Consider the following 25,083-nt stretch of genomic DNA (forward strand, 5'->3'; position numbering starts at 1 on the left):
CTGTGATGAGGATGCACTAATTCATCTCCAGCAGGAACAGTTTTAACTCTCCAGAAGCAGCAAAACCCAGGCTCCCCTTTGGCCTCTCATCCTTTTAGTTTCTGCTGACCCCAGAAACCTCCTCACCCCAGCAGCACACTCATTCCAGGGTAGTGTTCAGAATCTGATATTTGAGACATTTATTTTAAGCATTGCTTTGACAAATAAACGAGATATTCAGCCTTATGGGTGCTTTCCTTCAGTGTTACAGCTCCAAGTCCAGCCAGCTGTGTTTTACCCCTCCAGGTTCCCTGCAGAGTTTATACAGGAGGGATTTTCCTCATCACATCCCTGCCAGGGCTGTGACAAAGCCCTTCAGAGCACAGCTCTGAGCTGCTTATCATCCACAAGCACAGCAAAGCCAAAAAGTCTTTCTGCTCCTCGTTGTTTTCTTTGCCAGCCCAAAGCAGCTCCTGATTCAGTGGGTTTGGAGCAGGCTAATGAACTAGTCATAATTACTGCAGCGAGCTTGATTCAGCCACAAGGTCCCACTATTATTAATGACTTGGACTGGAATTTAGGTCTAACAGCAACATTTCCCAAAGCCCACAGCTCATCTCAGCTCCCAGGGAAGTCAAGTGGACTCCAGTGAGCAGCAAATGTGGGCTCAGAGATCTGCATGCCCCCACACAATGGAATTATCAGTATTTTCCAGATGAAGGGGAAATAAAATAACTCAAGGAAACAGCACAGTGCCAGTGAAACTGAGATATCTTGAGAAACAATGCTAATGAATTCTTGAGAAATGGGGCTAATGAATTAACAAAACAACCCAGAATATCTCCACATTAAAATTAAAGAGAAGTGCTGAATCAGAAAGACTCAAATCTAGAGGAAAATGAAGGTTAAGGGGTGTAACCAGAGAAATACATAAAGAACACAATCTGCAATTGCCATCTTCCATATTTCAGATGCTTCCAAATACTTAAATATGAAAACTATTAAATCTTCAATCCTGACCAAATGAGCCATATCGCAACCATTCTCAAACCCAGACATTTTCTGCAGCAGGAATTTCCTGCTCACTTCTCACTTGGTGTCATAAAACTATATTAATGTTTAAGTGTCTGTTAAGGAAATCTGGGCTTTAAAACCTCCAGGATCACAGATTGCTTTTCGAGCCAGACCAATTTTATGCAGCGATAAAAGTTAGGAACACTTATAGAGAACATTTGTAAAACCCACATTCACAGTCTCAAAGCCAAATTCACTCTTTTTTTTTTTTTTATGATACTTGTACATATAAAAAAAAAGAAATTATCTTTTAAGAGAGATGCACAAAAGCCTTGATGCAGGTGTACCAGGCACACAGCAGCTAGTCAAGGACTAACCAGTAATTGAAATGTTTTTTCCAACAAGAATTACATCTCTCTTTTGTTAGCATCTCGCAATTAATTGGTGGGGAATGATAAAAATCTGACTCCCCATTAGCACTGGTATTCATGATATGAGCAGAGTTGAAGGGAAGGCGCCTATTCCTCTTGATTTAACTGCTCTGCCCATGGAATTCTCTTGCCACTCATGGCATTCCCTCTGCTGCTCGCCCAGCCTGGGGATAAATCCCAGCCAGGCAGGAACAGCAGGCTGGTGCTCAGCACAAAAAAGCCATTCCTCTGCTCATCCCGAGGAAGGGAGAGTGGCACCACAACCCCAGCAGCTCTTCAGAGTCACCCTGCTGCCAACACAGCATCCGAGGGCAGCCTGGAGGAGCCGTCCCAAATTCCACACCCGGAGAGTTCCACCAGCCCCTCACTGTCCCATACCTCCCCCAGACATCAGTCCCTTCTCTTGCCAGCCCCTGATGGACTCCAGGACGCAGCAAGCTGCCCACCAGGCTCTGCTGGCCCAGCACACCCAGAGCCCCGGGGCACCCAAATGTCCCCGAGCCACCCGCGGCCTCCACCCGCACATCCCGGCCGTGCCACACGCCGCGGGATGCTCCAGCACATCCCGGCGGTGGATCCTCCAGCACATCCCGGCGGTGGATCCTCCAGCACATCCCTTCGCCCCAGGCTCCGAGCAGCCCGGACAGCCCCGGCCTCTCCCGTCAGCACCGCGGAGAGCTCCGCGCCGGGCGGCTCCGGCCCCGCGCCCGCAGCACCGCGGAGAGCTCCGCGCCCCGCCGGTGTCCCGGCTGCGTCCCCCACCCCAGGTGTGTGTCCCCCCACCCCAGGTGTGTGTCCCCCCACCCCAGGCGTGTGTCCCCCCACCCCCGGCACAGCCCCAGGTCCGTGTGTCCCTGCCGGCGGGTCGCTGTCCCCGCGCCCTGCACCCCGCTGTCCCCGCGGCGCGCCCCGAACCTGTCGTCGCTCTGGAAGGACTGGTCCCCCAGCAGCAGATCGCGGAAGCGGTAGCGGGGCGGCAGCGGCAGCACCTCGGACTCCAGCTCCGTCATCTTCAGGGAGGCGATGTCCAGAATGACCCCGCTCTTGCGGCTCCCGCCGCCGTCCCCGCCGCCGCAGCCGCCGGGCGACGAGAGCCTGCGGGAGAGAAGGGACAGCGGCAATGGGGGGGCCAAGGGGGGCCCTGCCCTGCTCTGCCCTGCCCGCCCCGGCGCCTCCTCCGGGGCCGGCCCCGCGCCGCCCCCCGCACCCCCGGCCGCGGTTACATTGCGGGGCAGGCGGCCGTGCCCCCCCTGCAGAGCGCTCCCCCCGGGGGCATGGGTGGGCTCGGGGCTCCGGCGGCTCAGGAGAGGCCCCGGCGGGGCGGGCAGCGTCCCCCGGAGCGCCCCGCACAGCGGCGCCGGGCACAGGACATCTGCCGCTCCCAGCAGGCGATACGGAGAGCAAGAGGAGCCAATGGAAAAGCCCAATCGGCGGGAGGAAATAAAACTGCTCGCAAGATAATCGAGAGCTGCCAGCCAAAGCCAGATCCACCCCCAGCCTCCCCCCGCGAGGAAAAGTAGGGATGGGAGGCAGGCAAGGCGATGATGGCTCCACAAGCGTGCTGGAAGCAGAAGCGCAACCTCCTCTCCGGACTGCTGGCACTTAAATCATCCCAACAGCCCCAGGATTAAATGAGAAACCGCGAAGGCTGATGACTCAGTCGCCTGTCCAGCTGCCAAGTGTCGTGGCCAGGAGGATCCATCACCCAGTCCTTGGCTCCCATCGGGGGTGGGCAGTGCCTGGGACAGACCCACGGCGGTGGCTCACAGACGGCCGCGTGTGGCCACTCCACACAGAGAGGAGATGAAAGCCAGCCAGCCCTCAGGAGGTTATTTCAGAGGATTAGGGGCTTTCTCTGCTCTCTTTTCTCAAAGCACATTTAGCAGCCAGAACGTGGGGATGGCCCCTGCTGCCCATCAGCTCGAGCTGCCCACCACAGCAGACTGGGGTTAAAGCGAGACTCCAAAAAAGCAGCAAAGCCATTCATTGCAGAGACCCCCAAAGGCAGCACCTCAGGCCCTGATCCTTTCTGCCAAGACAGGAGCACCAATTCCACAGATTCTTTGTGGGAAGGGGGGAGGACAGGGCTTGGAAGAGGAGACCTGGTGCCTCTGAGCTGATTTTTGTCCCTCACATGTGACTCTGGAGTGTGAGGCAGCAAAGAGCTGAAAGGCTCCAACTCCTGTCTGATGTTCTTCCAAGAGTCTCCTCCAAAGCCTCTCCAAGCCATTCCTAGCATCTTCCCACAGCTCTGCCTCCAGTACACCCTGCACGAGCTCAAGGCAGGCAAAAGAGCCTCCAGCAGCTGGATGCTGAACCAGCACTGAGCACAGACCCAGGATTGCCGCAGGGATGGGAGCTGCGGCTCCTCACATCATCTTTACCAACTGAGGCCCAGTAAATCAGCTCCCAGCTGAGCAGATTCCAAAGCCCTGCTCAGCTGCTGCTCCCGAGTTTCCAGAAGAGCAGTGGAATGCAGGATTTCTGCTGAGCACAGCCCCAGACACAGGCCAGCCCGCCCTCAGCGCTTCACATGGTTCTCACTGCTTCAGATGGTTCTCAGTGCTGTGATCTGCCGCTTAATTCTCCCTCCCCCAGAGCTCCTCAGCTCCTTTCAGCTGCCACGTGCACAGAGCAGCCAAGGCTCTGCACTGACCAATGCATCTGTGCAGGGCCCTGGGCACTGGGGAGGTTGTTCCGTGCTACTCATTGATCCAAAACTTGTCTTTGAGATAAATCAAGCCAAGCTCCTGTCAACTCAAGCACTCCCTCTGGATCCACTGATATAAACACTGAAGTTTGCTGACCACCTCTAGCTCGTGTTGCATAGGAGGATCTAACAAAAGCACAAAAAATAAAAGCCACAATTAAGTCTTTCCTCTTGGAGTTTAGCTATAATAAATTAGGCCAAAAGCAGGCTGTTTCCAGGCCATCAGGACAGCATTCTGAAACACAAATTTCAGCGTGAGAAATGGTAATTTTTAAAAATTATCCTCCCTCTTATTATAGCCATGGTTTAAAGCAGGGAGCCAGGTGCTTGGCTCCAAACGGGGGTGATTGTAATTGTGTTTGGAGGAGACTGTCACACCCAGTGCTCTCCAGTGATTATGAAGTGCCTGTTCAAAGCAGCACCTTGCTTCCTTTCCCAGAGGAAAGGAGTGCTGCAGCTGCAGAGCCATGGACACACTGCCTGCCATGTGGAAAGGGCATCTTCACCCCCAGCTGCCACCCTGGCTGGCACTCCACAGCTCCTGGGCAGGCAGGACGGGCAGGGCCATCCTTATCCTGCCCTCTCTGGGAGCTGTGGATGCTCACAGCTATTCCCAGCCATCCTCCTGGATATCAAACACACATCTTTTGGGTTTTGGGTGTTGTGTGGTTTTTTTATTTGCACATCATTTTTTTCCAACTCAATTAATATATCTCTCCTGGCCTCAGATCATGAAACAAGGCAAATATTCAACACTGTCCTCTACCAGCATTTAGAAACTGTAGTAAAATCCAATTGTATCAGTAGCTCTGGAAACACAATTTCTGCTATTTGCATCTGAGCTTCTCCTCCCATTGGCAGTAGCAGCTACACTTTGAATGTATTTTCTCTTATTCTTGCATAGAAAATCATTCAGGATTTTTAAATTTTGGCACATTTGTTTATTCTGGATGAAGCTTCACTACAAGAAATACTTCATTTGCTTGTTTGTCACAATGTCTTTATCAACTGCACAGTGACTTTGAGATGTTGCACATCAATGCCTTAGACAAAAGTGCTCCTGCACGGCACACAAATCTCCTGACAGTGGCACAGAGGATTTACAACCTCTCCTCCCAAACACAGGGATCCTGAGCTATGGAAATGCCACAGCAACCTGGCTTCTTCTTCAAAGCTGTAGTGGTATAAAATAAAAAATTCATGAACAAGCTCATTTATTGCACAGTCTTCAAATACTACCAAAAAAAAAAAATAAAAAATAATCCTGGAGTGGTTTAACTCTAAATACAGATCTGCAGCTTTATTTTTATCATCCCTTTCCTTCCTTCCTCCAGAAGCCTGTACCCTAAAACAGCGTGCTGCCATCAGCAGATGGAAACCTCCACACTCTTCCCCTCTCGGCTACAGCAGCGTCTCTCTCCCAGCTTGGCCAGCTCCTCTCTGCCACAGGGGGGGACACAGCCCTGCTCAGCCTCCTGGGAGCACTGGAGCTGGGCTGAGCCCTGTGTGAGCCAGGCCAGACCCCCCTGCTGCTCTCTGCTCCTGCTAAAGCCAGCCAGACCCAGCAGAGCCCACGCTCCTTCCATCCCTTCTGCCCTGGCTGCTTCCCCCTGGCACACCCGGGGGGCCTGGCCGGGCTGGAAATGCCAGCACAAAAGCAGAGAGAGCCAAGGTTTGTGGCTCTGCAGTGCCACGTGCTCCCTGGAGCTCCTCAGATCCAAGAGGCAGCTTTGCCTCACAGGAAAATCCACAGGCAGGGAGCTGCTTGTAATGGATATTAGGATTTCCATTGTTATTTCTAACTGTGTCTGTCAAAGAGGAAGGACACAACAGAGCTCCTCCTCTGCTTCACTGCACACCACAAAAACCACAGAGCAGCTTCCTGCTTCCCACCACAAACCAGCCCCAAAGCAGTGGGGTCACCACAGACCCCACACTGCTGCTGGGGGTGGAACTGCCCAGAGCTGCCAGGCACCTTCAGGAGCCCCAGAGCTCTCAGGGACACCTCTGCCCTCCCAGCACCAAAAGTTACTGGAGGAGATCTTCTCCTTCTGAGGGCTGTGCAAATAGAACAGGTGAACCTACATTTGGGGCAAGTTCTTGCATAACCTGCAGCCTGAACCTCTCCTCTCCCACTCCAAGCTGTAAAAGGAGCCAGAGGCACCAGGCCCTGCTGGCAGCCATCTGCTCTAACTGCATCCTTCCCTCAGGAGGATGGCCAGGGAGTCTGGATGTGCCGCCAGGAAAGCGAGAACCTCGTGTCCAGCACCAACACCCCCTCCCCAGGCAAAGCCACTTCACGTTTTGGGACCCAGCAATCCCTGCAGCACCCCAGGCAGCTGCTGCTGTGTCTCCTGTCACCTCTAAGGGCATGGAAAGGGCTGAAACAGAGGAGCAGAATCACACACAGGGTCTGACCTTTCTCTTGCTGTTGGCACCGACACGATGTGCTGGCAGAGCCCAAGCTGTGGGCAGCGAACGGGCACGGGCTGGGCAGGAGCCTCCAGCTGCTCTTTGCTGGCCCAGCCCCTCGAAGGATGAGAGTATCTGGATTGCACTCAAGGGCTGGGACACTTCCCAGAGGGTTCCTGGGGCCAGGACTGCCACGTCCTGTCCTGTCCTCCCTGAGCCAGCCGTGGCTGCAGCCTGTCCTGCACCCTGCTCCATCCTCAGCAAGCCCAGCCACCACCAGGCTCCCTGAGCCTCCCCAGGGAACCAAGCCATGCAGGAAATGCTGCCCTTTCTTTTCCTATACTTATTTCAATCTATACAATCATCTCGTGTTTGTTTCTCCTCCCACAGCTCTTCTGGTTACCAGGTTACAGTTGTTCTCCCCTCTCTTTTTGGTTTGGGGTTTGGTTTTTTTTTTTTCCCCTCTGAGTGACATCCCTGTGGGGTCCCCTAATGGCTGGAGTGTGTGGGGACACAGGTTTGGTCCCTAGAGCCAGGCTGGAAGGCAGCACATCCCCCCTCACTGCAGCAGGGCTGGTGGCACTGAGGGGTGGCAGAGCTGGCACGGCACAGCGAGGACAGGGCAGTGCCCAGGCAGGGGGGGAGGCAGCAGCTCTGCACACACGTGTGGGTGAGCACACGAGCAGGACAAGCCTCCCACCCAGCCCTGGCACTGCAGGGACACCCCTGTGGCACGCAGGGGTGCTGGGTCAGAGCTGCTTTCTCTGCCAACACCTCCTCTCCCTGTGAGCAGCAGCCAAGCCACTGCTGACTCTGTCCTGCCTTGTTGAGGAAGAGCCCCAGGCTCTCATCCCCTGTCCCCTGTCCCTCCCCAGAGGTCTCAGTTTGAAGAGCTTGAAGAGCTCTGAGGATGTGAACAGGCCCATCCCAACACCCAAATCATCGTTCCCATGTAGCCTGAGCAGCTTTGGCTCAAGCCCAGGTTTGGGTACCAACCTGCAGAGCACACCCTCCCACATCTCCGCACACACACTCACAATGTATGAGGTGCTCAGGCTCCCAGATTAAATTCCTGCATCCCCATTCCCATCTCCACAGACAGCTGGACTGTCCACGTCAGGAGCTGTTGCTGCTCAGAACTTCTCCAGAGCCCTGTGACAAATCCATCCATCGCTTCCAGCAAGCACAGGCAATTTAGCACCACAGGCCTCACAGAGAAATTAGCATTTTGTGTGTTTCACGTGGAAAATGAACAGGAAGAGTGAGTCAGTGCAAAGCTCCACAAGCCTTTCCCCCGCTGGCAAATGCTATTTTCTAGAAGATAAAAGTAGAAATTGTACCTTGCAGGTCCAGAGCCACTTTCCTCATTAGACAGCCCTGCATTAGCATCCAGCCCCACACGTCCCCATCCCTTCTGGCCTGGTGCACACCAGGGTTTTGTGTGACAGGGTGGGGCTCACAGGAGGCACAGCCCCACAGAGAAACCCTTTCCCTCTTCTTTGATCCCACAGCAGCACACAAGTGGCAGAGCAGCTCAGCACCCCTAGCCCCAGTGAAATTTTCCAGTGCTGGCCCTGCCAGGGGGCAGAGAGGCAGTGGGAGTGAGCCACAGCCATCCCCTCTGTCCAGAGCATCCCACCTGGAAGGGCTGGCACTGCTGGGGGTGCCCAGCAGGCACAAAGGCAACCAAGCCATGCTGATGTCCCTGGTGACAGCAAAGCCCAAATAACACTGGGAAAAAGGAGGGAGAGAAAGCTCATCCTGCACATCCTGGGCTCCTGGCAGGTGAGGGAGCAGCTCCCACTCCTCAGGCCTGGGCTGGGGATTCCTCGGCTCTTTAATAAGAAAAACCAACCTGGAGGAGTGCAAGGTGTGGTGGAACCAGCCTGGGCTGTGGAAGGTTCCCTGCCCACGGCAGGGGGCTGGAACTGCAGGATCTTTAAGGTTCCCTCAGCCCAAATCCTCCTGTGGTTCTGTGACTTGCAACCAGCCTATCCTATTGTGTAAATGTGCAAATAAAACGCAAATTAGCACAGCTGAGCACTTGCAGCACAACATCCCCAGCGTGCCTGCTTGAGGACACAGCTCTGCTGCCCATCCTAATTTCCTTGGCAAAGAGCTCCCAGGGCTCATTCCCAACATCTCAGCCAGGAGCAGCCTCGGGAGAAGGGGCAAAAACCCAAAGCACTCAGCCTGCAGAGCCAAGGTCACCAGCCCTGCCAGGAAATCCCTGACTCAGCCCTCTCCAGGGCTATTTGTGGATTCATCAGGCCCCACTGTGCTGTGGGAGCTGTTTGCTGAGGAGCAGGTTTCCCGGAGTGTCCAGCCCTTCCCAGCAAGGACATCACCCCTTCTTCTGCCTGCCTTTGGAGGGTGGCCTGGGAGCACCCACAAATTCTTCTAAAAGCTCCATCAACCTCGGTGTAGGATGTGCTCCCTGTTGACAGAGTGACAAAACTGTCCTTTGTCTCCTTAAAAAGGAAATCAGCCCAGAAGTTTCTCTCCTCAATTAGGTGGAAAAGGCATCTCCTAGCACCCGGGGGACTTCACCTCAAACTTAAGGACAGCCAGTTGGACAGGAGCAAAAAAGTCCTGGGCAATTTACAAGAAAAAGAAGAGAACAAATAAACTAATCACTTTTGAGAGGTGTTTTACCAGGGGCAAAAGACCTCTTGCACCTGGATTGGTTTTTCTCTGTAAGGAGTTTGTTATTTTGTCTTTTATTAAAACCTTTTCATTTCCAACACTGCAACAGAAGCCATCCTGCTGATTTTATGCTTCCAAAGGTAGCTGAACTATCTTGGGTGTGTAATGGACCTCCAAGAGCTTATGAGACCTGGCTCGAGGAGGCTCCTGAGCACCCCAGTGATCAAGAAGTGAAGAAACCAGGACCCACTGCTGGAGAAACAATCCCTGTCAGTCCCACTGGAAATTTTGGAGCCTGTGCACACCAGATTCCTCAGGAAAACCACGCAGCCTTCCACAACAGGGTGCTGCAGGGATAACACCAGGCTCATGATTCACACCAACCAACACGACAGATCTTGAACCTAAGCAGATTACTCAACTAAAAAGAGAACAATTCCCTTGCCACGGCCTCCAGAGCTGCTCCCGGAGAGCCAATGGCCAACCCTCCACCCTTGCCTGTGTCTGTGACATCCCAAGGGACACAATCCTGGCAGAATCTCACTCCCCCTCACCCCAAGCTGTTACAACCTCAGCCACGTTTGTCAGTGCCCAGCAGCTTTCAGGCTCCTATGAAAATAAAAAGCCTGCAAGATGGGGAAAGTGCTAATTCTTGCTAATAAACTGCTGGGAAAATCCTCCCCTCTGCTCAGCTCCAAGCTGCTACAAGCAGCAAGGGCTGGAGCATGGAGAAAAAAAAAACTTCTTTATGCTCCAGACTCCTGCAGAACAGTCCCTGCTATGGAAGCAGAAAATAATAGAGGGATGTGGGAGGAGGAAGAGTCTCTTCACACTGCTCAAAAACACAAAGTCTTGCAGCAATAAACCCCCAGAGGCAGGTTTGTCACCACACCTGCCGGGCCTGGATGTGATGGGATGAAGGGAGATGTCTCCTGGGTTGGAAGGCAGGAGACAAACAGAAGAGGAGCACTGAAGCAAACATCAGTGGGGTCCCACAAGGCTCTCCATGACTGCATGGCTTCAGAGGGGATGGGGATGACTGCAAATTATCCAGTGTAGTCACACCAAAACCAGACTGTAAACAGAAGGTCTTGTGGCACTGACCAACCTCGTGATAAAATGTCAGACAAAAATTAGCATCAATAAATTCCAGCTGATCCAAAGGGAGAGGGGGCAATCATCTCCCTGCACAGGCACAAAGAGGTCTGCAAATCAGCACTCAGGAAAGAGCCACACTCACAGCAGGCATGCCACAAAGCCAACAGCTCTCTGTGGTGGTCAAAACCCCAAATTTTAGGGAAGGATTTTGATTCCAGACAAGCCCACCATGGAGTCACACACCCTGCTGGCTCCCCTCCTCAGAGCTGAAGCAGCACAGAGGGGCACCAGAGGTAACTGTGGTTACAAAATCTTTTATGCTAGGTGAGGCCAAATAGACCAGGAGGAGTCTCCAGCCTAGAAAGAGACTTGATGAAAAGCAGGTAAGAGCAGAGAGGACAACCAGGGGGCAAAAACATCACAGGAGCTGCAGGAGCTCAGGGAGATCACAGGCAGCTGCTCAAAGGAGCAGCAGCGTGTTCTGTCACAGAGCAGCTGCACCACAGAGCTCCTGTCCCCTCCTGGAAGCAGAAAGTGCCAATGGCTTCAGGAGGGAGAGGGTGAATGCCCAGGGAAGCATCCACAGGCTGGCAGGGCCACTGGCACAACCTGCAGCCCTGGGAAGGGGCTGCTCCTCCTGCCCTCCATCCCTGCCACAGAATCCCACAATGGTTTGGGGTTGGGAGGACCCGAAATCCCATCTCATTCCCATGGCAGGGACACCTCCCACTGTCCCAGGCTGCTCCCCCCAGCCTGGCCTTGGGCACTGCCAGGGATCCAGGGGCAGCCACAGCTGCTCTGGCACCCTGTGCCTCCCCACCCTCTCAGGGAAGAATTCCTTCCCAAGCTCCCACCTAAACCTTCCCTCCTGCCGTTTGTGTCAGTGCCAGAGGACACCAGGCCAGGGACACCTGTGCTCAGAGCTCTCCTGGCTCCTGGCTTTATTCACGAGAAGGATGAATGAGATGTTCCCCACTCCAGCCCAGCCTGGCAGGGACGCAAGAGAAACGTTCACAGGCTCCAAAACAAATTGCGTGCAGCACTCGGGAAGCAGGCGTGGGGTCAGGGAGAGGGCGCTGCAGGAGGACTGGGAGGATCCGAATGGATGCTGTAAATATTTTTGCAGAGCAGAGAGAGCCCTGAGCACAGGCAGTGACCTACTTTGCTGTTCTCCAGTGAAGGGTGACACGGCCATGCCAGAGCCCAAGGGCAGCTCCTGAGGAGGAATTCAGCACACTGGGGTCCTTCTGTGAACAGAGTAATGGGGAAGGGTCCCAAAACCTCTTCCCACTGAGCCAGGTGTGCTGCTGGGTGCTCCCCTGCAGCAGTCCAGAGCCCCACACTTCCCTTTCCTAACCATCTGAGGAAAACAAGAGCAGAATTCCATCTTAGCTCTGCTACATAAACACCCTGAAAACACAGGATGTTTGGCCCTGCGGTTTTATGGCTCCTCATTGCAATTTCTCCTGGAACAGCAAGGCCCGGATGCCCATGGGCAGCCAAAGCAACAGTTGTTGCAATCCACAAGGCTGACTTTCTGGAAGCTGACAAATGTCCAAGCTAGAAATCACTCCTGGAGGAAGTTATTACTAATTAGCTACAGAGTCTGGGTCAGTGCAAGCTCTGCCAAAGAAGCAGCTTCTCATCCATTTGCAGAAAATTGAAAACTTAAGAGACAGCAACAGGCTGTCAGCTGCAGGGACTATTCTTGTGCTAAACTGAGACAGTTCCTTGGATTCATGGAGAGATGAGGAGAAGAAGCCATGGGAGAGCCATCCTGGACCTGGATGAGTGCTCACACTTAGCAAGAATCCCATTTAATCAGTGTTTTGTTTCTTTTCTCCTGCCCTTGGACTCAGGCAGGGGCTTTGACAAGAGTGGCAGAAGGTGCCTATGGGCCACTGCTCCAAACCTTGCTGTGAATTTTAGGGCCAAAAGCCCTGTCCCAGCCAGGTGGGACTGAGCACAGCCCCTGCCAAACCCAGCCCCCTGGAGCTGACATCCCACAGGAGCATCCCGAGTGTGGCAGGCTGCTGCTGCCCAGCCCCGAGCTCTGCCTCTCTTCCACCTGCACTGCAGCAGCAGGGACCCACCACATCCCGCTCCCAAACCCCTGGCACAGCACCCTGGCCCTGCTCCCACGGCCTACAAACAGCAGCAGCCACACAGACCCCCCAAAAGAGCAGAGATGAAAAAGCCACGTACGTCTAAGGCAAAGCCATGGCTCCCCACGCAGCTGCTCCAGGTCGCCCCGTCTCCCTCCAGCCTCTCCTCAGAGCAGCCATGGGAGCAGGAGGCAAGGGACGGAAAATCCGAGCCTCCTCCCGCCCATCCCTGCCTCTCCCGCTGGCCCCCTGCCTCGGGCAGGATATTTTTGTGTGAGTCCTTCCATCTGGCTGCCCATCCATCACTCGTGCCCGCCGTGCCCTTACATGGGCAGGCGGAGGAAGCGCAGCCGCGGGCCGGAGGAAATCCTGAGTTCCCCGAAGTGACACGCTGGATCCTTGTGCAAACATTTACCCAGATTTCCCACGAGGTAGGACAGCGAAATTTAGGCTCTTTGTACCCTCTGGGTGCCAGAAATGCTGTATTTACTCTCCAAACAAACTCTCGAGTGCTTTCACAATTAACTCTTTGCTTTCCACCTGGGAGGGACTTTCAGGACCCTTGTCCCCCTTATGAAGAGGGCCAGGAGGAAGCTCACAGACATTTCCACACACATCTCCACACTCAGGAAACCGAGCAGACAGAAATTCTCTTTAACAGCTTTTAAGCCAGCTCTAGATTTGCTAAGTGAAGGGATAATTGAGTTTCCCATTTATTTCAGAGGGATCAGCCCAGCTGAGGTCCCTGGAGCACTCAGCAGAAGGTTCAGTGAAATGTGTTCTGCATCTCTGCTGCTCTACCCTGGCTCTCACATCCCTCACACACATCTCTGGTGACAGCTCTGCTGCTCTGCCATCGCACCTACAGCTCCACACCTGCAAGCAGTGAGAGCAGACAAGGAGATGGTGTTGGACTGCTGAGCCCTGGCCTGCCCGGGGCTGTGCACAAACCCCACAGCACCTGGAGAGGAGCAGAAACCCATGGGAGGGGAGGGAGAAACTCTTGTAGCAGACAGAGGCCGAGAGACAGCAGGTGGTTAAATAGATGATCATTTGTGACAGGATTTGTGCCCCCAGCCCAAGGTGCAGAGGAGGAAAGCAAAGAGATCAGCCAGGGGCCCCCTGGGATGCTCTGATGGCGCTCATTGCCTGCTCCTGCCCTTTCTCTTCAGCCTGTCTGTAGCAATCCTCTTCTGCTTCTTCAGCTGATCAGCTCTGAAAAAGTGCATTAGACACTGGTCTGCTCCGAGCTGGAGCTGGGGAAACTGCCCGAGTCCTGAGGGCTCCAGGCAGCTTGTTTAACATCTCCAGAAGGGCAGCAGAGGGCTGAGCACAAGGGCAGGCAAGACAAGCCTCGGAAAGCAATGGCATTTCAACCTCCCCGGAGCCCGAGGGGGTTAGAAACACATCGAGCTGCAGAGCAGTAATTAGGAAACAAAGTTCCTCCATCCAGATTGAAAGAGACAGGCAGGAGGATCTTTGGGCAAGGGTTTTGTAGTGCATTAGGTGGAGATAAATCACCCCTAGCAGGGCTGTGGTGTCAGTAATGAGTAACTCCTCATGTTCCCGTAATGCTGGAGCTGGAAATCTCCAGGAGCTGCTGCCTCCAACCTGATCCCTGATCTTCACAGACAGAACAACCCCCTCAAGGGTGTCATTTCTGCAGACACATCAAGCACAGCTGCAAAAGGAGGCAGTTTGAGGGCTGGGGAAAGCACTGTGCTCTGCAGCCACCCTGCAGAGTAACCAAACGGTGTCACCCAGACTGGGGGTCCTGGGGGCACCACGGAGCCTTGGACATCGTGTCACTGATGGAGAGAAGGTAATAATGAGGGTCTTAAACCTAAAAAAAAATATTCAAGGATTTCATTAATTACCCACCTCAGTGGCAATGTACTGAGAGTTAAAGAACAGACTGTTTCTTCTTTTTTCATTTAGGTTTTTAGTAATAAAAGATCATTTCCCTAAATCATGGTGAGCAGATGAAGAGGTAAAAAATCCCAGCTGGGCAGCCCAGGGCACAAACCCAGCTAAGGTCCTTATCTGCCAAGCATGAGTTGATACACACGACTCATCTGCACACTTCAGCTGGCACTGGATGAGCGTGACAGTCAGAAGAGCCACACTAGCAAATTTAACCAGAACAGTGATAACACACAGCATTTTTCAGGGAAAACTGGGATACTTCATCACTTGTGAGAAACAGGTGCTGCTGCCTGGCACAAGAGGACGGTGGCACCGAGTCCCCCTGGTCTCAAGCAGCTCTTCCCCTCCCTCACACTGGACATTGCAACTTTGGCATAAAACCAGCCCAGAAATGGAGCAGGGGCTGGGCAGCACCTGCGGGAACGCAGCCTTTTCCTGGGTGTGTTTCAGCCCCTTGGCTTTGGGGTGGCTCCGGGGCTCAGCCGAGCACAGCCTAGGTCAGAGGGATCAGGACCCTCTTCCCATGAAGGGTGGGACCGCTCGGGGGTCTCCAAGCGCCCCTTCCCCCTCCCCAGGCAGCTCCCGACTGCCCAATTCCCGAGGCGCTGCGCCCACCGCGGCATCCGCAGGGACCCGAGCGCCGCAGAAACTTTCCTGCAGCCTCGGGGCACGGGGAGGGCGGCGGCGATGGGGACGGGGGTCCTGCCGGCCGCCCCGCCTGTCCGAGAGGGGAACGGGCTCCTCCGGCCCCCCGACAGGGGAACGGGCTCCTCCGGCCGCACCGGGAACGGAACGGGCTCCTCCGGCCGCCCCGACGGGGGAACGGGCTCCTCCGGCCGCACCGGGAGGGGAACGGGCTCCTCCGGCCGCACCGGGAGCTCCGCGCTCCGGCGGCCCCGCTGCTCCCCACGACGGCAGCCCCGGGACCCCCCCAGCCCCGGTACCTGTGGGCGCTGCCATCGTCGTAGACGAAGGAGCGGTTGGTGTAGCACTCGGAGCACACCGGCCGCCCGTCCGCCGGCCCCGCCGGTTTGTAGATCCCCTGCAGGCTCCGCTCCTCGCCCGAGAACGGCATCGGCGCGGCGGCGCGGGGGCCCGGAGCGGCGAGGCGGGGCAGAGCATGGGCTCCCCGCGCTGCCGGGGGCGCGGGCCGGGGGCTGCCGGCCGCGCCGGTTTGTAGATCCCCTGCAGGCTCCGCTCCTCGCCCGACGCCCATCACGGCCAGCCCCGCAGCCGCCGCCGCGGCAGCCCGCGGGCCGCTCGGGCGCTCCGCATGCCGGGGCCGGGCGGCTCCGCGGGGAGCGGCGGCAACAGGTGCGGGATGCGCGGGGATGGGAGGGATGGATGGGCGGGGATGGACGGGCGGGCGGGGCCGCACCGGGCGGGGCCGGGCTCCGCCCAACGCGCACCGGCGGCCGCCCTCGCCGCCCCCCCCGGAGCTGCCCCCGACGGCCTCGCCCCGGCCCCCGCGACCCCCGGGCCGGGGCAGCAGCCGGTGATCCCCCCGGTCCGCGGCGCTTCGCCTCTGGCGTCTGTCAGCGCGACCTTTGGGTGGCTTGCTTTCTTTATTTTCCTTTTTTGTCTCCTTCTTCCTTTCCTTTTTTCTCTCATTTTTCCTCTTCCCCTATCTTTTCCCCGTCATTTCCCCTTTCCCTTTCCTTTCTCCACTCTTTCCCTTTTTCCTTTCCTTTTTTCCTTTCCTTTTCTATTTTTTCTTTTCTTTTCTTTATTTTTATTTCCTTTTCTTTTTTTTTTTTTATTTGGATGGATTTTTTTTTTTTTTCCACTACCCACACAAATATTTGTGTTGAGCGCTGCTGCGCCTCGGGGTTGTGCCGAAAGCAAACAGCGCGGCCAAGCCCCGGCAATTCCTGTGCCGTGCTGCGCGGCCGGGCCGGGAGCGTTGATCTTCCCGGGGGGCCCCGCTGCACAAACACGGCCCCGCTGGGGAATGGCCCCGGGCCAGGGACAGCGTGGGCAGCCTGGAAACGAGCCGGCATCCTCCAGGAAAGGGTTAACGGGATGGGCTCCAAGGTGCCTTCCCTCCCCTCCAAGTTCAGCCCCAGGAGGTGCCAGCAGTAGTGATGTGGCCGAATGTGAAGCGCCCCAAACCCGTGTCCCCTGGCAGATGTGAGCGGCTGCAAAGGGAGCGGCTCCGAGCAGGGTCGCACCGAGCGCCCCCGGCACACGGCAGGGCGTTCTGCCCCGGCTCGGTACACTCCTCTCCTTTGTTGCTTCTTTCTTCGTTCCTCTGTCCGAGCCCAGGCCGTTGTGCGGGCGCTGGGGAGTTCGCTGTGGTGCCATTTTGTGGGAGCTGTGCTGGTGAGCAGACACCCCAACAAAGGAACTGCTCCCGCAGTGGCCACACAGCCCCTTGTGCTTTGTGCAAAGCGCCTGTGCCACCTCGGTCACCCAACGCAGCGCTTCAGTGGCACCCAGGGAAGGTGGCACCATCCACGCTGGCATCCCGCTGCTCCCAGAGCTTTGCTTTCCCCCAGCCCCGCTGAGCCGGGGGTTCCCCACCCTCGCAGCCCGCAGCCGCCGCTCCCGGGCCCGTGTGATCCATGGTGACACTGTGGATCCGCACCCCCGCTGTGCCACAGCCTCCGGATCCAGAGGGAAGTGCCCCCACTCGGATGCGCTGGGCTTTGCGCTCCTCTCCAGCACCGGAGACTTCGTTTCTCCCGCAGCATCACTCCCTCCTCCTCTCTCTCCATATGGACTCTCCTACACCCGGAGTCATTGGAGAGAAAAGCAATTAATACTCCCCGTGCAATCCAGCCGTGTGATGCTTCCCGGCCCATCCTGCTTTTAAGTGGGAAGGTTATTCTCCATTCACTAATTGCCTCACATTATCTGGTGCAAAGTGTTAACGTGCAGCTCCGCGAGGAGAGGGGTGGGTGGCACAGCAGCGTACTGACATGCTGGGTGATAACACAGGCGTGGGGGAGGAATTATTTAAAACACTCAGATGCTGAGAGAAATGAAAAATGAAAGAGAAAGAGCCAGAAGAAGAGGACATCCCCATCCAAATGCTGGAGTTTTAATGGCAGAGTGGGGCTGGTTCTGCCTGCCCTTGACGCTGGTGCCACCCCAGTCCCACCATGAGCAGCTGCTCAGGCCACCACAGGGACAAGCTGAAAATCTGGTGGCATCCTGCCTGAGGAAAGAGCTCAGGTCCTGGGGACTGCTCCCAGCTCCAGCACAGAGCAATTCCCTGAAACCAAGAGAGGAAGGCAGGGCAGTACCCTCAGCAAAGGTGTCATTCAGAATTTTGGAGCTTCCTGCCTCCAACTGCAGCCCTCCCCAAAATGCTATCGATGCTAAAAGTCCTAATTTCCCAGCAGACATTGACACAAAATACAATTAATAAAGATTTCGTGCACCTCCTACTACAGGGCTATTCTGATTCCCTCAGTCCCTACAGCTCTGCTGGGGAGCCCCCTCAGCACCCCGAAACTCCTGCCAGACCCTGAGCAGGAGAGCACACACTGCAAGGGGCAGGGGGTGAGCAGCACACCCCGAGTGCCATTGCCACGTCCAGGTGCTGTGTGTGAACACAGAGCTCTCTGTTCTCCAGAGCACAGCCAGGCTCGGGGGGCAGCACAGGGGGGCTCCCAGGGAAGGCAAACCCCCGGGCTGAGAACCCCCAGGGATGGCTGCAGGGCTCTGAGAGACCCCAGCCCAGCTGGCCGAGCAGGGGCCTGGCACAGGGCAGGGAGACTCAACTCTGCTGTTTCTGCGTCTGGGAGAACAATAAATAAATCTGTGGGAGGCAACAGTGGGATGAGTCAGAGGCGAGAGTGAGAGAAAGTCGTCATCCACAGAGCACATCATCCGAGTCCAGCCATCCACAGGGCTCCAGGGATTCGTGTCACAGGGGTCCCTGTCCTGCTCCAGCCCCCAGTAACCCCCTGCCAGGAGGGAATAGGGACAGCCCCACCAGCAGGAGCCTTGGCCATGCCTGGGGGGCTGCAGCCCCTCCCCAGCCCTGGGCACCAGCAGGAGCACAGCTGGATCCATCCAGCTCCTGGAGAGGGTGGGCTGGGGCATCACTTAAGCCCCAGGAGCTGCCAGCTCATGTTTTCTCCCAAAACTTGGGCAAGCTTTGCTTTTTTGGGTGCATCACGCAGGGTCCCCATCACCCCAGGGCAAGGAGGTGCCCAGGGGAAATGCTCCAGCTGAAACTTCTCCCATTTCTCCCAGGAGAAATGGCCAGTGCAGGGCGGAGCAGCCAGGGCGTCGGGAACAGCGACACAAGATCTGCTCCCAGCTGGAATTGTTGTCAGAGCGTGGAGTGAATTTAATCACGGCAGAGCCCGAGCCGAGGCTCCGACGCTGCTGATGTTGTGCGTGTCAAATGAATTTCATGTGAATCTCCACTTGCCAGGCACAAATACAGCCTGCGGGGAATGAAAGGACAAGGCAAAAAGCACCAAAAAAGCATCAAAAAATCAACTCACAGGGCACAGTCTGAGAATTAATAACAAGGAAAACTGCAAAAAAGTGGCCCACTGCAAAATAAGCAACTTTAGTGTCAAGTTGAAATCTTGGCAGGGAGAGCACTTGGGGAACCCGCTCGGCCCTGTGGCCTCACAACTCAGCATTTCACACAAGTTTAGGCTCTTTCCATCCAGCTCTTGTTAAGTTCAGTGTTCCCAAGGCTGCAAGCAGCACTTGCAGAACACACAGGGGGTTGAGGCTGTCGTTACCCAGGAATGCAGAGGTAGGGAATTGTCAAAGCTGTCATTAATCTCAAGAAGGAATAATCAAACTTACCATAAAAAAAGGAGAGAGCTCTGTAACTCCTAGACTGATGTATGCAAAACAAAAAGAAGAATGCAGGAAACTTGGCTATAAAGACATGGGTTTAGTCTCATCAATCAAGCCATTAAATCAGAAGCAAAGACACCTTCATCTGCACATTAGAGCCACAGAGATGTTTGTCTGCCCTGTCAGTGCTCAGGTTTGCTGGCTTGGTTTTCAGCTTTCTACTTTTATTTAATGCCCAAAGGGACATTAAATATCAAACAACAAGTGAAACACATGCTGTAGAACTCTTACAAAGCCTCTTCTTCCATCATTTCCCAAACCCCATGGAGGATGTGAGGTGAAGAACAGCCTGCAAGAGCTGAATCATGTCTTCAAGCACAAACATTTCTATTAGGTGACTAAGACCCAAACAACCATCTCTATTTATTGCAACTGATGCTGTTATTAAAAACCAGACAGGTCCCTTGGCAGCCCCTCGTGCTCTCAGGTCTGCGTGTGTGCTGGTGAAACTGCAAAAGGCAGGTTGGAATAAACAGGATCCTTTGTGTGGCATCCAAAACACTTGGGAAACCTGGGAGTGCTTTGTGTTCCCAGAGCATCCTGGCTGGAGACTGCTGGGGTGACAAGGGGCATCTCTGAGCCTTAGAATCAGACAAGTGAATCCTTGAGAGCACAGGGAATGCCTCGTGGAAAGGGATGTTGTGCCAGGGGGGTTCCAAGAGGGGTTCTGAGCTGTCCCTGGAGCAGGAGGCAGCAAGTGAAAATTGGCAAACCTGCCTGTGGGAATCAAGCTGGCTTTGGGAAGAGCCTGAGAGCAGGGGCACAGAGAGGGGTCACAGAAGGACATCTAGGGTAGGCTGAGCTCAAACTTTCACATTTGAACAAATTCTTATTGGAGAAACCTGATTTTCACTGGATTTTCCCCATCAGCCCCATCCATCCACCCTCTCCTGCTCCATCTCCTGAGAACGGTGCGTCATCCAAAGCCTTCGCATTTTCACAAAGTGAAGTGGAGCAGCACTGAGGGAAGCCAGGCTCTGCTCCCCCTTCCAAATGTTCCCAGCACTGGGAGGGAAGCCAGGAGCCTTTAGGAGACGTTTTAAGGAGCTGCAGGTTCAGCTGCTCCCCTGCAGCACCCACTGCCTGCCCCGGGCTCCTCCTGCTCAACAGCATCTCCCACCACCCTCCTGGCAGCTCTGCTTTGACCTTTGGATATCAGAAAAATACGTGCTCTCCGAAAAATCAAGCCCAAACATCCTTCAGTCTGAGCACTCACAGCTTTAGGACAGCTCAAGCTGCTCACAGCATTATATCCCTGCTCCTGTAATGAGGTTTTCATGGACATAAAATTTAATGAAAATGTGAAAACATCTCACAGAAAGCAAATTCCAGCCCTGTGGCTCAGGAAAATCTGCTCTCCTGGTTGATTGCCTAATTTACACCCCCAGGACTGTGCAGGGCCTCAGTGCAGCTGTAGGAACAGCCTTCCCATCCCCACTGACCTGACTGCAGCCATTCCAGGGTCCTGAACTCACTCCTCTCCAGGAAACTCTTGGATCTCCCTGGGAGTGAAGATTTCCCCAAACGAGCTTCACTTCACCCTTCTGAAAAGTGAGATAAGGTCACACATGAGCTGCTGGGTGTTGTGTTTGCCTGAAACCTGGGGATAAAGGTGATGGAGGGATCACCCCCAGGCAAACTTCCCGGAGCTCAGGGACTCAGTTATTTTCCCCTTCAGCAGTCTTTGCCTTGCTGTTCCTCAGCTTTCTCCCAGTGGGACTCCACCAGGCTCTGTGGATAAATAAAAACCCACATCCAAGAGCTGCCTGTGCCCTGGCCGGGGTTGGGGAGTGTTAATTTTATATATTTGGTATCAAAGTTGCTGCTGCCACCACAGAGCAGTGCTAAAGGAATGGCTTCAGCAGTGCTGCCAGCACCATGCTGGGCCTAATTGCACCAGGGATGATACACATGTGGGACTTATTATTACTATTATTTTATTATTCTAAAGAGACTCAATTTTTAATGTAAGAGGTTTCAAACGCTGGTATTTATTTGCTGATTAAATTATTCAGCTGGAGACAGAATATCTTCAAAGAAGGAAATTTTTTTTTCCACCAGAATGGGTATCTGGAGTTGCAGGGCTGTATTATTGTACTTGAAAAATATTTCCTTATTAGCCTTTTATTTCAGGGTACACATTTAAGTGACACTTCCCGTGCTGACAGCTCACCCAGCTTCAAAGCACAACTTCTGTGAGGATTGCAGAGTGAGGCTGGGCTGGATGAAGCTGTGGCCCAGCTGACACACAAGCCCTAGGGATGGAGTTTTCCCTCTTTTTGGAGAGCCTGAAGCAGAAATCCACACTGGGACTTGCACACTGTGAGTGTTTTGGGGTTTTTCAGTGGGGTAAGATGCACTTCTAAGCAGCGAGCAGACTTTGGGAACCTGGTTTCTTCTGTAATTTCTCTGTTCCCTCTTTCAACACAGCTGGGAGAGCTGAGCAGCTCAGCCAGAGCTGGGGATTAACCCTGGACCCCTCGAGGCAGAAATCAAAGCTCTTCTCCCTGTCCCTGGGACATTGGGCTAATCCAGGCTGCCCTAAGGATGCTGCAGGGAGCCTTGCAATGGTCCAGCCAAGACAAACCAGAGCAGTGCTGTGCTCTCCTTTCACCCAAGGATGCAGAACAGAAACGCACCCTGACCTCTGAGAAATCTCAAAATTAAAAGGAAACCATGATCTCCCTGCTCTCCCATGGAGGCTGGAGGTCCCACAAGCCTGACCACCTCAACCCACCCCTCAAACAGCAGCGTTGCCATCACCCAACCCTTCCCTCCCTCGCAGGGCTCTGCTGGGGTCCCACAAGCCCCTCTCCCCTCGGCGCTCCCCAGCCCCACTGCCAAAGCCAACTCTCCCCCTGCTGACAGCTCCATCCTGTTTGTGGTGTCTTTGGCACTTCCCCCTGCAGCACTTCCAGGCCCCTGTGGCTCCCCAGCCCCCGTGGCTCCGGCACAGCCGGGGCTGAGCCAACAGCAACACGAGCAGCCCCAGGCAGAGCCTGCCCAGGGCACAGCCCCAGGGCTGGAGCCAGCCCTGCCCAGCAGCACCCACGGCCTCGGGGTGGCCTCCACCACCCCACACAAGGCAAACTCACAAGTTCCCACCCCAAAGCTCCAGCTCAGAGATGCAGAGTGCCCAGTAACTGCCCCGGACTGGGGGACCAACACCACAATGGGACAGCTGTGAAAAACACAACCCCAGGGCCAGCAGCAAACTGGCAGGTCAAGGACAGACTCAACAGTACCAGGATTGCTCTGACCAAGAGAGCCCCAGCATTTGCTTCACTTATTCCTCAGAGTGTCAGAAATTAAAGAAGGGAAAGGCCAGGGTTTTGTTAGCTTTGTGTTTTATGCGCCTGCAACACGATCAGCCCTGGGGATCATCTTTCCTCCACCCAGGCAGGTGAGGTGGAAGCCACAGGCTGCAGGTACCGGGCAGTAACTGGATCCTGCAGACCCAGATACAGCCAGAGCCAGGAGAACCTGCCCAGAGAGCCCCTGCTGCAGGAACAGCTCCCAGCACCATGCAGGTAAGTGCTGCAGCCTCTTACAGCTTTCACAGGATTGGGGGTGGAAGGGACCTTAAAGATCATCTCATTCCATCCCCTTCCACACCTTCCACTTTCCCATGTTGCTCCAAGCTCCATTCAGCCTGGCCTTTCCCTCTGGATTCTAACCCTGACAGCTTTCATAGGGCAGTGTCAGGCCAAATACCAAAAATTCTCTTTCAAGGATATATTAAGGGGCACCTCAAGCCTTCAGTAACAGGTTAAAAATAGTCAAAAATTATTCATAGCAAGTCATTCTTCAGTATTTCCACACATGGATGCACAGAGAGAAGCTTTCAACACAGTAATGTCCTTCTCAGTTTGGGATCTCACTGTGCCTCAAGTAGATTTCTTAAGTTTCTAGGAGAAAAAAATCCTCACACTAATAATACAAAGACCACAGTCTAGAAGTTGTGATTGCTTTGCATGGATATATTGTAAAATGAGGGAAAGCCTTCTGGGTTGAGAGGCAGGAGAATTCAGTGTCCACGTTCCTGTTCCCCAGCTGACACTCTGCAGGCTCCGCACACACCAGTGGTGCTTCATCCTCTTCAACGTGCTGCTGTTCCACATGCTGCTCTTTGGGGCAGATTTACTGGAGCAATACTTCCTGCAGTCCCTGCCTCTCTCCTACACCGATGCAAAGGCTCTGGAGATCAGGGACAGGGCCAGGAAGCTGGATCTGGATCCTCTGAAGGCCAACCTCTCTTACACCAGCAGCGGTGCAGTGACTTGCTCCAACCAAGAGATATTTCTGCTCATTGTTGTCTGCAGCAGCCCAGAAAACAGGACAAGGCGCAACGTGATCAGGCAGACCTGGGGCAACGCCACAGGCTCCAGGGGTTACAGTGTGCTGACTCTGTTTGCTGTAGGAAAGGCAGCTTCAGCAAGCACCCAGCTGGAGATCAACGAGGAGGCTCAAAGGCACCGAGACATTATTGAAGGCAGTTTCATCGATTCCCCCCAGACGCAGACACAGAAGATGCTGATGAGCGTGGAGTGGACGGTGACTTTCTGTCCCCGTGCCAGGTACATCCTTCACACAGCCCAGGATGTGTTTGTGGGTGTCCCCAGCCTGGCTGGGTACCTGCTGAGCTTAACCCAGCAGGAGGACATCTACCTTGGCAGGGTGGTTCACCACGGAGTGCCTGACAGGGACCCCCAGAGCCCTGGCTTTGTGCCAGTCCATCAATACCCCGAGGAGTTCTACCCGGATTTCTGCCACGGCAGTGCTTTCCTCATGTCCCAGGACGTGGCCCGCAAGGTTTACGTGGCTGCCAGGGAGGTGCCACTGGCGCTGCCCCCCGCTGCTTTTGTAGGAATCTGTGCTAAAAGAGCTGGCATCACTGCCAGGCACAGCTCCCGCTTTGCTGGGGAGAAGCACATCAGCTACAACCCATGCTGCTATAAATTCATTTTCACCTCTTCCGGCATGAGAGAGGACGAGCTATTTACAGACTGGAAGGAAACGAGCGATGGGGAGGATTGTTCCTTACTGGAAACCTACTACAGCCTGGTGTCCTGCAAGGTTCTGACCTACATTGATAAGTTCAAACAGTTCAACTTGGACAGGATAAAAAATGAGCTCCTTCGTTTTGTCAATTAATGTTTGACTTCTGCAAGAAGAGGCTGGGTTTTCTTTCATCAGCTGTGTTATCCTGTTAATATTCTGCACAAAGGATGCCCTCCCAAAGTTTGCTCTTTTCCCTTCAGCAGCAAATCAATTCTCACTGTTACAGTGTGACAGAGCAGAACTGGATGTCCTCTGCCTCTCTAAGTACCTACAAGTGCATGCATGGAAGTAAAAAAGAGTATTCCAACAGACTTGTCTATACCCATGTTTTTTCAGACTTCTAAGTCTTCAAAATTCCTTTTTTATGTGAGTGAGGCATCACCTACTTCCAAAGAATTCTGGAACAAAGGGGAACCTCTCCATCCACAAAAGAACAGAGGAACAGAGCAGCTCCAGCAGGAACAGACACTGAGCCATCATGGAAATTCCTCAAGTAACGCTGTTTGTTAACATCCATCAAATGACAAGGTTTGGTTTGGGATTTTTTGTTTTTTAAACCAAATGTTCAGCATGTTACCTCAATTCTCCAGCATTCCATTTCGTGTTTTTCCTCAGTTATCTCCACCTGTTACTTCAAGGGGGGATGACAAAAACAACACACTTCAAAATTGTCATTTATATCAGATACAGCAGCAGCATGTAATCCATATGGCAATGTACAGCATGGGCAGGGAACTGCATCTGAGTAATAAGGGGAAAGTGATCAATTAATCAATCAACACTGAGCTCAAAGCTCAACAAAATAAAGCATATGTGTATACAAAAAAAAAATCCCCTTGTTTGGCATCTCTGCACATTCTAAAATATT

At 54.3% G+C, this 25,083-nt stretch overlaps 2 protein-coding genes across 2 annotated transcripts in view; one reads left to right on the forward strand and one right to left on the reverse strand.

Annotated features, from left to right (window-relative positions):
- KCNT1 (potassium sodium-activated channel subfamily T member 1) overlaps window positions 1-15,396 on the reverse strand; it is a 77,252-nt gene extending 61,856 nt beyond the window's left edge. Inside the window, exons 1-2 of the mRNA XM_041483969.1 lie at window positions 15,266-15,396; window positions 2,340-2,519 (exon numbers count right to left, since the gene is read on the reverse strand). Of these exons, the coding sequence (XP_041339903.1) occupies window positions 2,340-2,519; window positions 15,266-15,396 (311 nt within the window). The remainder of the gene's footprint in view (window positions 1-2,339; window positions 2,520-15,265) is intronic.
- Window positions 15,397-22,678: 7,282 nt separating this feature from the next.
- B3GALT9 (beta-1,3-galactosyltransferase 9) lies at window positions 22,679-24,739 on the forward strand. Its single transcript, XM_041483866.1, has 2 exons — window positions 22,679-22,684; window positions 23,172-24,739. The coding sequence occupies exons 1-2, from the start codon at window positions 22,679-22,681 to the stop codon at window positions 24,306-24,308; spliced, it is 1,143 nt and encodes a 380-aa protein (XP_041339800.1). The 3' UTR covers window positions 24,309-24,739.
- The last annotated feature ends 344 nt before the right edge of the window (window positions 24,740-25,083 follow it).

The sequence above is a fragment of the Pyrgilauda ruficollis genome, unplaced genomic scaffold (assembly GCF_017590135.1).
Source record: "Pyrgilauda ruficollis isolate IOZ18807 unplaced genomic scaffold, ASM1759013v1 scaffold62, whole genome shotgun sequence".
Classification (NCBI taxonomy): domain Eukaryota; kingdom Metazoa; phylum Chordata; class Aves; order Passeriformes; family Passeridae; genus Pyrgilauda; species Pyrgilauda ruficollis.